This window comes from Halichoerus grypus, chromosome 7, assembly GCF_964656455.1.
Source record: "Halichoerus grypus chromosome 7, mHalGry1.hap1.1, whole genome shotgun sequence".
Lineage (NCBI taxonomy): Eukaryota > Metazoa > Chordata > Mammalia > Carnivora > Phocidae > Halichoerus > Halichoerus grypus.
Genome location: NC_135718.1, coordinates 91,438,274 through 91,452,916, shown reverse-complemented (window position 1 = coordinate 91,452,916; position 14,643 = coordinate 91,438,274). Strand labels below are relative to the sequence as shown.

At 42.4% G+C, this 14,643-nt stretch overlaps 1 protein-coding gene across 3 annotated transcripts in view; it reads right to left on the bottom strand.

Annotated features, from left to right (window-relative positions):
* Positions 1 to 14,643, bottom strand: part of SMYD3 (SET and MYND domain containing 3) — a 680,781-nt gene extending 666,138 nt beyond the window's left edge. For 2 of the 3 annotated variants that reach the window (XM_078077883.1, XM_078077886.1), the window contains exon 1: positions 14,480 to 14,643. In XM_078077883.1, the coding sequence (XP_077934009.1) occupies positions 14,480 to 14,643 (164 nt within the window). The remainder of the gene's footprint in view (positions 1 to 14,479) is intronic. The other variant, XM_078077884.1, reaches the window with a different exon arrangement.

Here is a 14,643-nt window from a genome sequence, read left to right as displayed (position 1 = left end):
AATAGGGGTGCCTGGGTGGCTCAGTCAGTTAAGCATCTGCCTTCGGCTCAGGTCATGATCCCAGAGTCCCAGGATCGAGCCCCATGTCGGGCTCCCTGCTCAGTAGGGAGTCTGCTTCTTCTCCCTCTGCTCCTCCCCGCTGCTCGTGCTCTCTCTCGCTTGCTGACTCTCTCAAAAAAATAAAGTCTTTTAAAAATAAATAATTAAATAAATAAATAAATAAAGTTTTTAAAAAAATATGTTTAATTTACTGATAATACAACTTAAATTCAAATTGAAACTATACTGAGGGGCGCCTGGGTGGCTCAGTCATTAGGCGTTTGCCTTCGGCTCAGGTCATGATCCCAGGGTCCTGGGATCGAGCCCCACATCGGGTTCCCTGCTCCGCAAGAAACCTGCTTCTCTCACTCCCACTCCCCTTGCTTGTGTTCCCTCTCTCGCTGTCTCTTTCTCTGTCAAATAAATAAATAAAATCTTTTAAAAAAAGAAAGAAAGAAAGAAACTATACTGAGATACCACTTCTTGCCCATCAGACTGGTAAAAATTCAAAGACTTAACCATACACTCAGTCTACAAAGCTGAGGGAAACAAGCACTCTTACACATTGCTAGTAGAGATGTACCCCACATAGTTACTGACACTTTGACTTAGCACTCCCACTTCCAGGAATTTACATGAATATACACCTGCAATAAAACAAAAATACGTAAGTGCAAGGTGATTATTCATTACAGCATTATTCACAATTGCAAAATACTAGAAATTACATAAATGGCCAAGCAGAGGAAATTAGAAACTATGGCACATACACAAAACAGAGTATTATAGAGATATAAAAAAGAAAAAGACTACAAATACGATACGGAGTGATTTCCACTAGATATTTTAAGTGAAGAAAACAAGTACAAGAGCAGATACAGTATGCTACCTTTTGTATATCAACGGAAAATAAGAAAACACATACATGTGCTTATTTTTACCAATAAAAAAGAAGATAAAGCAGAAAATGATGAACATGGCTACCTGCAAGGGCGGGGAGGGCGCATGGGGAACAGTATGGAGATGGGAGGGGCTGACACTTCTCTTTTTTATAGTTCAAGTTTGGGAAGCACGTGAATGTTCTACATATTCCAAACATAAAATTAAATCAGTAAGAATGGGGAAGAAAATCTAAAACTGAAAGCAAAGTAAAACAAATGAACTCAATTGTACTGCGAATTAATACCACTAAATACACTAAAGGGAAAAAGAGAAAGAATACAGAATGAGCACAGTATTTACCTATACACTCTCAGTCTTCAGCAGAGTAGCAGGGAAGGGGACATTGCAAACTATTCTGTACTAATAGGGGCATTTTTGGTAATATGTAGACGAAGCAATTCTTAAACAATTTTAGATGATGTACAGAATTGAACAAATGAGTAAATAAGTTGATGATGATGTTAGTAAGAGTGCCACCAAGGCAGAAAAAATATACAATTATGGAACAAGGAAAGGCAAGAAAGAACCCTAAGGAGACAAATCTGACTTGGAAGTGTTGGTGTGAACTCATGATTTCTAAATCATGTATGTGTATATATGTATGCACATTTTCATGAACCTGCATATTTCCTATTTTGCTACAAAGGTCGAAGAGCAAAGACACCACAGCAACAGTGAGCACACCTAGCAACAGATCTTGGTGTCTAATATTATTCCTCACTAAAAGAGCCCAGGAATCCTCAGAGAAATACTGATTCCAGGATTGGGACAGGCTAATTACAGGATGAGCCCAGAACATCTATTATGCAACAAAGTAAGGAAATGCTTTTAAAAAAAAAAAAAAGAAAGAAAAAGTTACAGGACAGAGGATCCAATTTGAAAGTTTTCCTACTAAAAAATTCTGCGATAATCTGAGCACTAAAATAAGTACACAACTAATTACAAACCACTGAAAAAAAATGGAAATTCATCAGTCCATACTGATAATACAGACAAATAATGAGGAAGAAGGATGGGCTCTTGCTTACAGTAGAATGCTAAGCTGAATGCTAACTGCTAAGTGTGGGGGGAGTGCTGTAGTTGGAAAACCAGCATTTATCATACCAAAGATTCAATCAAGAACCATCCGTGGATTCTAAATCTAGAGGAAATTTTAGCGAACAACATATTTCCATGGTCTTAAAATGTCTTCCCACAGATTATTAGTTGGGAGGTGAGGGACTGTGAACAGCGGGAAAACAAGACAACAGCTTGACCGGGTGATCACAATTATCACCACCCATGAAAGGCAGCTAAACACTGTGAACCTCCAAATGCGATACACTGAAGTTACATCAACACATGTAACATCACAGCTGAGAACACAGAACCTGAATCTAACCATGAAGAAACATTAGATAAACCCAAAATTAAGAAAGTTCTATTAAAACAGAAAGGAAAGGAAAAGGAAAGTCAGTGTTATATAACAAAGAAAAGTTGTGGAATGTTCCAGATTAAAGAAGGCCAAACATAAGACAATTAAATACGATACTTGACCCCTAGATTGGATCCTGTATTAAAAGGGGGGAGGGCGCCTGGGTGGCTCAGTTGGTTAAGCGACTGCCTTCGGCTCAGGTCATGATCCTGGAGTCCCGGGATCGAGTCCCGCATCGGGCTCCCTGCTCAGCGGGGAGTCTGCTTCTCCCTCTCCCGATCCCCCCTCTTGTGTGCTCTCTCTCTCTCTTTCTCTCTCTCAAGTAAATAAATAAAATCTTTAAAAATAAATAAATAAAAATAAAAGGGAAAATGCTATGAAGAACATTATTGGGTCACTTGACAAAACTGAAATACAGACAGTAAAGTATTATGGTAATGTTAAATTTAAGGAAGTATGTATAATTTTATGAAGTATGTATAAATTTAATGAGGTATGTATAACTTTCCTAATTGTTGGGAATACATATTAAAGTATTTAGGATAAAGGACCAGGATATATGGAACTTACATATTCAGAAAGAAAAAAGTGTGTATATGTGGATAAAGATGGGGGCTTAAGGGAGGAAGGGAGGAGAGAGTGTGTAAATGATGTCAAATGTTAATCTGGGTAAAAGGTATGCAGATTTTTTTGTCCTATTCTTATTCTTGCAACTTTTCTGTAAATTTGAAATTATTTCCAAAACAAAAGTATTTAAAAAAATTTAATTATAATGGGAAGAGGTTACTTTTCCAGGAAAGTAGCTAGAGGAGCATGCAACAATTGCAAACAGCCAAATCATGGTTTGTATTCAAAATGATCTTAAAAATAACTCCAGATTCTGTGGCGCCTGGGTGGCTCAGTTGGTAAAGCTTCTGCCTTCAGCTCAGGTCATGATCTCGGGTGCTGGGATCAAGTCCCGCATCAGGCTCCCTGCTCAGCGGGGAGTCTCTTCTCCTTCTCCCTCTGTCCCTCTCCCGACTTGTGCTCTCTGCTTTCTCTCAATGAATAAATAAAGTATTTAAAAAATAAAAATAGGAGCGCCTGGGTGGCTCAGTTGGTTAAGCGACTGCCTTTGGCTCAGGTCATGATCCCGGAGTCCCAGAATCGAGTCCCCCATCGGGCTCCCTGCTCAGTGGGGAGTCTGCTTCTCCCTCTGGCCCTCCCCCTTCTCGTGCTCTCTCTCATTCTCTCTCTCTCAAATAAATAAAATCTTAAAAAAATAAATAAAAAATAAAAATAACTTCAGGTTCTGATTTCATGTACTTTCTGCACATATAATACTAAACTACAGTCCATGATACATGAAAGAGTATACATGTACTTAGGAATAATTTAACACTTGATTAATGTAGAGTCCCTAGTTCCTTTTCGTCATATTCAGTGCTATTTCAGGACGATATAATACCCATTTGATAAGTGCTTTTACTGAGTACTTACAGTAGGCTATATGTCATTTATTTTTTTTAAAAGATTTTATTTTTATTTGACAGAGAGAGAGAGCACAAGCAGGGGGAGCGACAGGCAGAGGGAGGGGAAGAAGCAGACTCCCTGCTGAGCAAGAAGCCTGAATCAGGGCTCGATCCCAGGACCCTGGGATCATGACCTGAGCCGAAGGCAGTTGCTTAACCAATTGAGCCACCCAGACACCCCTATATGTCATTTAATTTACCCCTTTCTTAAGTCTTTGCTACTCATGTGTGATCAGCAAACCAACGGCTTTAGCTTGTTAGAAATGCAGAATCTCACACCCAACCCAGACCTTACTGAATCACAATCTACACCTGAACAAAACCTTTGAGTGATTTATTTGCACATTAAAGTTCAAGAAGGGCTGCTCTAAGTGACTTAACTCAACAGAGGTTTATCTCTAGCTCCCACTAACTCTGATGCACGAAATGCAATTCCCCAGAGCTATCCTCCATGACATGACTCATGCTTGTTTCTCCAACTCCACTCATGGCCTCCACAGTCTTCAAGGCAAGGAAGAGAGAGCAGGAAGAATGCACAGGATGTTTCATGGCAGACCCAGAAATGGCTTGTATAACCTCCAGCCCACACTCCATTGGCCAAAAATGAGTCACAGGGCCCCAAACTGCAAGGAGGCTGAGAAATGGAGTCATCTTGTGTGCTCACGGGGGAAAACGAATAAAGGTTATTAATGGATACTGAGATGTCTCAGGAATACCAAGGAAAAGTTAAATACCAGGCTCGAGCAGAGGCAGACTATCATGAGGACTATGAACAGTTCTACTTCTCTCAGTTCAAATTCTAAAGCCACTGGCCAGCCAATGAACTAACTTTCTATCAAGAGGTTCACTCTTAGTCTAATCAACTGACAATTAAAAAAAAAAAAAGTGGACCTAAGCTGGCAAGCATTTCTTTTTTTTTTCTTTTTTTTTTTAAGATTTTATTTATTTGGGCAGCTGGGTGGCTCGGTTAAGCGACTGCCTTCGGCTCAGGTCATGATCCTGGAGTCCCTGGATCGAGTGCCACATCAGGCTCCCTGCTCCGCAGGGAATCTGCTTCACCCTCTGACCCTCCCCCCTCTCATGTGTTCTCTCTCTCTCATTCTCTCTCTCTCAAATAAATAAAATCTTTAAAAAAAAAAAAGATTTTATTTATTTATTTGACAGAGACACAGCGAGAGAGGTAACACAAGCAGGGGGAGTGGGAGAGGGAGAAGCAGGCTTTCCGCCGAGCAGGGAGCCCGATGCAGGGCTTGATCCCAGGACCCTGGGATCATGACCTGAGCTGAAGGCAGATGCTTAACGACTGAGCCACCCAGGTGCCCACTGGCAAGCATTTCTAAGGCATCTTCATCCCAAGCAGCACACACCATTTCATACAATTCCAAATGAAACAAAGTCTAAGACTTTCTCAAAGTTTATTTAAATTTCTAATTACAAAAAAGGATACACGCTTGATTGGAGGAAAAAATACAAAATATAAAAGGTACAAAGGAATATCCTCCCTCCCGCCTCCAAGTCCCATTCTCCAGAAGTAATCATATTAGAATTCTGGGGTGTTCTTCCAAACTTTTTCTATATACACAAGTACACACACACACACACACACACACAAATTTATTTAAAATATATACATTGTTCCACAACTTTATTCACCCAGCAATGTGTCATGGACAGCCATCCAAATCCGTAAAAATGGATCTACTTCCATCTGAACAGCTGGACAGTATTCTATAATATGGCTACATCATAACTTAACCAGTCCCCTATTAATGGACATTAAAATTCTCTCTCCCTTTTTAATTATCAAACTGCTATACTAAGTATCCTGTACAGCCACTGTTGTTTGTAATTTTGTCAGAATTCCACAAGTAGGGTCGAGAAAACATAGTGCTCAGTTGACAGGTCCTATCAAATTGCACTCCTACAAGTGTATGAATGTTCTGTATTTGTGTTTATAAGAAACATAATAGACACTTTCTTCAGGTTGTTATGAGAATTAAGTGAAGTAATAAAAGTAAAGCACTTAAAATCATGCCTGGTATTGCTAAGTGATAATAAATATTAGCTACTGAATAATAATATTCAGTCGTCATATATTGTGGTGACAAGTAAATGTAAGCTAGCTAATCACCATCCCGTATTGGCCACATCCAATAAAGGGGAACCATCTCATAAACAACCAGAACCAGCCTAGAGTTAGAAGATGGGAAGCAAAAATTGACTAAGTCATCCTAACTAGGCGGCACTAAGTCCATACCTTGGTTCCTGATCCCAATATGACTTATGAGAAAACCAGAACCAAAATTGGTTCACTGGTTCACAACATATGCTAGGAACGAACTTCAGCCTCCCAAAATGATACAAAAAACATGTCCAGGGGTGGCTGGGTGGCTCAGTCAGTTAAATGTCTGCCTTCTGCTCAGGTCATGATCCCAGGGTCCTGGGATTGAGCCCACATCGGGCTCCCGGCTCGTCAGGAAGCCTGCTTCTCCCTCTCCCTCTGCCTGCCACTTCCCCTGCTTGTGCTCTCATTCTCTCTCAAATAAATAAATAAAATCTTTAAAAAAAAAAAAAAAAAAGACATGTCCAGTGTTTTCTAACAATGGTTCTCAAAATATGGTCCAGGGACCACTGAAATCCCCAAAGCTCTTTCAGGAGACCCATGAAGTCAAAACTATTGTCTTAATAATAGTAACACCTTTTCTGCTTTTTTTATTCTCATTCTCTCATGAGTGTAGTACAGTGGAGTTTTCTAGAGGCTATATGATATTTTGCAATATACTAAATGCAGAAGCAGTTATAAGAATCCAAAGGTCTTCTATTAAGCCAGACATTAAAGAGATACGCAAAAATGTAAAATAAGCAACTTCTCTAAGTGTTCTTTTGTTTCAGAAAATAGTTTGTTTCACTAAAAACTTTGCTAAAATGTAATAATTATGTTTAAATACATATTTTCAAAACATACCAATTTTAATTTTTTATACAATATAATCAATAGAGACAGCCATATAAGTAAAACCTACCCAGAGTAAAACCTAATCAGAGTCCCAAATAACTTTTTTAAAGCCCCTCCTATGAAATCCTTCTCAATTTTTAAGAGTGTAAAAGGGTTCTAAGACTGAAAAGTTTGAGAAACACGGCTCTAGGGGTGCCTGGGTGGCTCAGCCAGTTAAGCGGCTGCCTTCGGCTCAGGTCATGATCCGAGGGTCCTGGGATCGAGTCCCGCATTGGGCTCCCTGCTCAGCAGGGAGCCTGCTTCTCCCTCTCCCTCTGCCTGCCTCTCTGCCTACTTGTTCTCCTTCTCTCTATGTCAAATAAATAAATAAAATCTTTAAAAAAGATACACAGCTCTAAGTTATCAGTTGTCTCAAATGACAGCGTATGTCAATAGCAGTCAAACCACAAGTTTGAGCCCATTGCTTCAATTCTCCTGTGAGGGTCAGAGGCAACCATATATGGTCTACAGAAGCCCGTCAGTAGGTCTCAGAGATGGCAGGACAAGTAGAGAAGGCAAATCAAAGGGCAAGAAAAGTTCCAGTAAGAACAAATCAGTGATCCCTCCCCATGACAAAAGGGTCTACAATAAAAACCTGACATCAGTTGCCCAGCTGGTCCCAAAGATGTGTTGCCATCTGGGGGGGAACTCAGGATCCCTCTCTACTGGTGGCAAACCAGGCACTCTGTACCAGTAGAAGCCACATGGCCATGGTGAGGCCAACTTACTGTTGAGTTCCAGGAACCAATCTCCACCCCTTCCCCACAGTTGCTCTGTTCTCGAGCCCTCTGAACAATCACCAGGCTGTCTGAAGAAGGAGAACAACTTACTGCTATCCACAAAGCAGGTCATGCTGTCTCATTAAGAACGTCCTCTGCTGTGGCATTCACATGGACCAAATGTTTTCAGGCTCAGGGCTCTGCCACACAGACCTTTCCCAAACCTCCTTGCAGAATAAAAGGAAGAAGCAAAAGAAACAGGAATTATAACTCCCACTTAAAAAGAAAAATGGAAGTCATATCCAGAGTCCTTTCCAAACCCACCTTATTATCAATCCTTCCTGGACCCTCAGGTGAATCCTTTAGCCAGTGCCCAGGAATCTACAAATCCTGACTTCAAGCCATCTCTCAAGGTTCTACTCTTTGAGGGCCTTCACAATCCACCCCCCACCTCCCCAAGGACAGTCTGTAACACGACAGCAGTTCGCCAGCACCTGGTACTGACCTATTTCACCAAATCAGCTGTAAACCCACAGAATGCCTTTCATCCTGGGGCGCCTGGGTGGCTCAGTCGTTGAGCATCTGCCTTCGGCTCAGGTTATGATCCCAGGGTCCTGGGATCGAGCCCCGCATTGGGCTCCCTGCTCGGCAGGAAGCCTGCTTCTCCCTCCTCCACTCCCCCTGTTTGTGTTCCCTCCCTTGTTGTCTCTTTCTCTCTCTCTGTCAAATAAATTAAAATAAAATCTTTAAAATAAAAAATAAAAAAAAGAATGCCTTTCACCCATTATTTAAACAGAGGTGAGTGCCTGTCTGTTTCCACTTGGCTCTTTCTACCAGACTCTTAAATCCTGGCTTAGGAAGTCAATGTGAGAATTTTGCCTTTGTTGAAACAATTCATTCCAATGCTTAACATTCTTGGGAACTTCACTTACTTAGAAAATTTATCTTAAAAAAAAGCTGGGGGCAGGGGGAGAAGCTGGGTGGCTCATTCAGTTAAGCATCCAACTCGATCTTTGACTCCAATCATGATCTCAGGTTCGTGAGATGGAGCCCCGAGTTGGGGCCCTATGGTGGGCATGTAGCCTGCTTGGGATTCTCTCCCACCCTGCTCACACATGCACTCTCTCTCTCTCATAAAAAAACAAAAAAAGAAAGAAAAAAAATTCATCTAAGACCTCAGCCTCTGCTTCCTGATCATTTTAACAATCTTCTTCCCTATCTCAGGCACTTTCTGCCATACCTTAAACCTTAAACCCTCTTGTTCCAACACACACTACTTCTAAAGCGTGTGTGTGTGTGTGTGTGTGTGTGTGTGTGTGTATACACACATCAAGTCATCCCATTCTGACCACTCTACCTTTTCCTTAACCACACCATGTCTCCTAATCCACCGATTCCATCACATTCCACTGCCCATCACCCTACCCTCCTTATAGCCTCCATCCCTAGCTTAAAAATCATGGTGCCTCCCCAATGTTTATAGCAGCAATGTCCACAAAAGCCAAACTATGGAAAGAGCCTAGATGTCCATCCAGATGAATGGATAAAGAAGATGTGGTATATATATACAATGGAATATTATGCAGCCATCAAAAAAATGAAATCTTGCCATTTGCACCGACATGGATGGAACTAGAGGGTATTATGCTAAGCAAAATAAGCCAATCAGAGAAAAGACAAGTATCATATGATCTCACTGATATGAGGAATTTGAGAAACAAGACAGAGGATCATAGGGGAAGGGAGGGAAAAATGAAACAAGACGAAATGGGAGAGGGAGACAAACCATAAGCGACTCTTAATCTTAGGAAACAAACCGAGGGTTGCTGGAGTGGAGGGGGGTGGGAGGAATGGGGTGGCTGGGTGATGGACATTGGGGAGGGTATGTGCTATGGTGAGCACTGTGAATTGTGTAAGACGATGAATCACAGACCTGTACCCCTAAAACAAAGAATACATTATATGTTAATAAAAATAAATAAATAAACAAACAAACAAACAAACAAAATCATCGTGCCTGATTACCTCCCTTGCCTAAAACTTCCATTTCCTTTTCCCACTCTCCATCCATTAAACTAACCTGGCAATCCTAGATAAACCCAAATTTCATAGTCAAGTAGCTGACCATGGAGAGAGAAAAAAGCACTCCCAGGCTAACTGTTCTCACTCTAAATAAATGAACACAAGTTTTAAGTGGACCCTCAGCACTTCCCAGCTATGCTACTATATTCCACTAGGTAATTCACTCTTCTAGAAGAGTATTTCAAACCTTCTCTTCTCTAAGACTGAGTTACTCAGCAACCACTTCCCCAGCTGTCCTCAAACCGTTCAATCACTGCTGCTTCTCTGGCACTCTTCTTCTTACCTCAGTATATGAAGGTGTTCCTTCCTGCCTCCACCCAGGTTCAGCCCTTCGCCAAGATGGATTACATCACCTCACCAAACACAATGTTCTCTTTTTGCCCTTTATTGCCTGGTCGTATCTACCCACACGTAACTCAAATGTAGCTGCTTTATTTTCTATTAATTGATCAAATCTGTCTCATGGACGTGGGGGCTGTTTTTTCTATAGTTAGTATAATCTTCCTCATGAACACTCACCCTAGGAAATAGCCAGAAATTTAAAATTTGCCAAATAATATCTCAGTCTCTTCCAGTTAATATTCAGACATTAAGTTTAATTCCTTACCAGAGTTGTTTTAAATAGATGCTTTCAGGTAAATTTTTCTCCAGATGGGACTTAAGGGATATCCTCATGGTGGCAAGAAGACCTAGGATCTTGGTGTCTCTATGGATCTTCACTGACCTCTGGGGCAAAGAGGCGATCATGTCCCACGGCTGGACTGGTGCCACCTCACCTGTGGGATGTCATGCCCACTCCCAGAGCTGTATCCATGATCCCGACCTTCAGTCTGGAGTTGTACGATGCCTGCTGGGCCACCAGGTCCCTCAGCTCCTCTGCAGCCCTCCCAGTGGTAGGAGAGCATTTCAGACCCCCTGCTACCACAGGCTCATCTGTCTAGCTACTTCCTTCTACCACTGCTGCACTATATCCCCATGTTGGCAGAGCAACAACCCGCACAGCTACCCCCTCTCGAGGTTCCAAAGACGGAGCACAGCCAAAGACCTTCTACTTTTGACTCTCCCCTCAACCTATTTAACACACTCACCCCAACTCCAGAACTTGGGCCAGACAAGGAAGCTCAAAACATGTATTTCAGGGGCACCTGGCTGGCTTAGTCAGTGGAGTATGTAACTCTTGATCTCAAGGTTTTGAGTTCTAGCCCCACATTGGGTGTAGAGATTACTTTCAAAAAAAAAAGATTTTTTAAAAAAACCCAAAAAACATGTATTTCTCACACTGTTTTCCCTACCTCTCTCCCCTTTCTTCCCATAATTCACCAGGGCTTTCTCAGGGCTGGAAAAGATGGACTTTCCATTTCCAATTCATCCTCCTTCCTCTTGGGAGGCACTAAGCCTCAAGCTCAGCCTCAATGAAGGAAGAGATATCATATCCTCTTTACCCCATAGAAGAAACTATCATTAGAGTATGTCAGAGAAAGCTCTTGATATGGAAACTACAGGCAGCTTGGAACTTTAGAAAACAAAAACAAACATATGGTGACTTACAATTTCCTTAAAGACTATCCCTTCACAACTTCAACAGTCAGCCTCTCCTGTGTGCTAGGCTCCAAGGATATAAGGTTAGAGAACTAGGTCACTAAAGTGGGGAGACCTACAAACAGTAATTACAATGGAATTTTATATGCTGCATTTACCAAAACAGAAAACACAAGTAACCTGTTTGTCAATCTTTTCCAGGTCTGTCAAATTAAAGAGGTGAGCAACTGCAGAAAAAGGATGATATAAATTATTTCAGGTCACAACTTTGTATCATTTAATCTTTCCCCAATTTACATACTTCATTTTTTCTACTCACAAGATGAAAAACCCTTCCTTACTGAGAGGAAAAAAGGAAGCCATGAAGCAGATTCAAGTTTTTCTATTAATAAAAATAAATATGCGAGAACTAAAGCACTTTTCAAATAGCCCAAGACCAAAGAAAATCAGGTAGAATGAAGTAATAAATTATAATGTCTATTATTTTATGTTGCCACCCCCCTGTTACTGTTACAAAGGAATATTTTCATTCCATTTAATTCAAGTGGAAGACAGCAGAAAGGCAAGAACAGCTAGAGGAAAATTCAGCCAGATGTTCTTAACACAAACTAAAAGCTTACTATGTGTCAGGCACTGGGGCTACAAAAATTGAAAGATGTAATACCTACTCTCAAGGACTTCACAATTGATGATGAACAAATTTTACTTATAAGGTGATAAAGAACACAGAAACTTTATCCCAATGAGGGTCATTCAAATTGTGGTAGAAAACTGCACGAAACAACGCACCAAAGTTTGATTTCTCTAACACTGTTTTCAGACTGTACTGATTCCCAACAAGGCACTGCAGAAATACTACAACCACTGAAGTGGAAGTGCTCAACAGAGCACCTACTACCACAGCACAAATCAGCTATATCCTAGCAATCCGAAGTAAATAAGTGTAAATGTATTTTTTGTGTAAAGCACTACTGAGTGCGTGTCACTATGAAAAACTCCTTTTGTTTTTGTTTGGATGCTTGGCATTTACTGATATCCCTTTTCTTATTTTATGTTTGCTAATTTCCCCACTATTATGAATACTGGTGGGAACAGAGCCTGCCTCCTTTCCTAAAAGCCAAGAAGTCCTAACAGTCACCTTCTCAAACTCCCTTGCAGCTAGGATTCAGGCAGTGACCTAATCTCAGCCAATCCAAGATACCACTAAGGACTTTTGAATCAGAAGCTGATTCCACAAAGAAGCATGGATGAGAAAGCAGCTTTCCAGCAATACCCCGTTTCCCAACAGCAGTGGCAAGAGTAGCGGCAGCGGGGCCCAGGATCGTGGTGCTGGTAATACATGTGGGAGCAGCGAGCACTATCAGGCAGCATCACAAGTGATGTACTACTCCCCAGGTACCAACCCCAACTACTTCTGAAGTGTAATTCTGACTATGGAACTCTCCTTGGTTCCTGCCCACTTTCACAACTGGGGTTCCTCCAGACCTCAGAGCAATGCTAAGATCTCCCCAATGCTCTTGCATGAAATTCCTTTTGTGCTTAAAGCAATACTAACAAGTAATCTCTTGCTAATAAGATATAGGAGTGATAGCCAACAGTAATGAAATAGTATGATAAAGGAAGAAGCATCTCACCCATGAACGGCTGGGTCTGTGTAGTCTACTTTGGAAAACAGACAATTCTGTGTGTCACATGACTCAAGTTCAGCTCTGAAAATTCAGTGAATAATTTGTCATCAAGTATTAATCCCAAAACTTTTCCATCCCAACTACTAAATAACTTTGCCAGTCTGATTTCATCTGGAAGACGAACCACACCTTCTCTCTTCATCAACTAATATTATAGGATAGCAAGTTCTCCACTTTCAAACTCAAGATACACCCCTAGATGATTTAACAGCATGAAGAGCCCAGGTCTCTAATTTGCTTGAATAAGAATCAAAGATCTATAAATTTCAATGTGGGGGCCTTCAGCAAATAGTTGAGTCTTGAAAGGAATTAACTGTTTCCAAAACTTTTTCAGTTTTGAAGTTTACAAAAACTTCAAAGGCTCTCTCAACTAATTTTTTGTTGTTGCTGTTATGATAACATCAGGAAGCTACAGATACAACTATTATTGTATAGTAATTTTAAAATACAAAGTTAAATAAAGTCCTCAATTACGAATCAAATAGGGAATTGGTTAAAATTAATGGTCAAGCTACCGATTTGAATTCTGCAACTACTTCCTCACCTCCATCCACCCAATCCAAGGCTAAGAGAAGAAGGGCAGTCCTGGGGAAAAAAAAAAAAAATCATCCCACCATCTCAAACAGAGCTCTCCTCTTTGGCAGATAACAGGAGCTCAGTAACATTAGTTGCTTGACTACAATTCCTATGACTGCATATATATTACATATTTCCATAAATTGCTTTAACATAGCACTTTACATTGGCCCAGTGCTTCCAGGCTTATGAAACACTTTCATGTGAATTCTCGCATCCCGATAGGTGGTTAAGACTTAGACTTGCCTGCACAGCCATTAAATGCAAAGCACATCACGGAACCTCAGTAACTTATGCTCCCATAGCACTGTACTGCATCTCTATTTCAGCCCTTCTGATTCGCTGTAATTAATTCTCGCTCTCATTGATATGCTCCATAAGGATTCTTAAGGATGCCCCGTTCATCTTCGTAGCTCCAGGCAGAACACAACCTGGACCCTGGAAAGTGTTCCGTAAACACCGACATTCTTCCGCCTCCCGCCAGCCAGGTCCTCTCCTGGCGGGGCCTGAGTACCAAGCCCGGTTTGCACACATCTCTGCGTTCCCCCCTCCCCAACCCCAGCCAGTTGTCACTTCCAGGGCCGCACCGATGAAGCGTGCCGCCCGGGACACAGACTTTTTGTTCCCCGGTAAAACTACCCGCAGCACAACGCTGCCCCTTAGCTCTGCCCCACGGGCTCCCTCCCATTCCTACGGCAGCCCGGGGGGACGGGCGGGGGTTCTAGCGGGCCCAGCTCGGCCCGACGGAGCGGCGGGGCCTGAGCCTGGGACGCCCCCAACCCCCGGCATCCAGCCCCCTGCCAGCCGCGACGCGCCCCGGGAACCGCGCTGCGGGGCTGGGTACCCGGGCAGCGCCCCCAAACGTGCGCACCCAAGGCCGCGCGGAGTCCCGCGGCGGGCGGCCCAACGACATCCCCCGCGCTCCGACCCCGCGCCGCCCGGGACTCGGGTGGGCGAGGGCGCTCCGCACGTACCCTAGGAGGCAGCGGTCGCAGACGACGCCACGACTCCCCTTGCACACCGTGTACGCCAAGGGATCCGAGCGGAAGAGCAGCTCTCCCGGGCGCAGCTGCGCCAAGGCGCGCAGCCCGTTTCCCCTGTTGGCGGTGCTGAACTTTTCCACCTTCGGCGGCTCCAT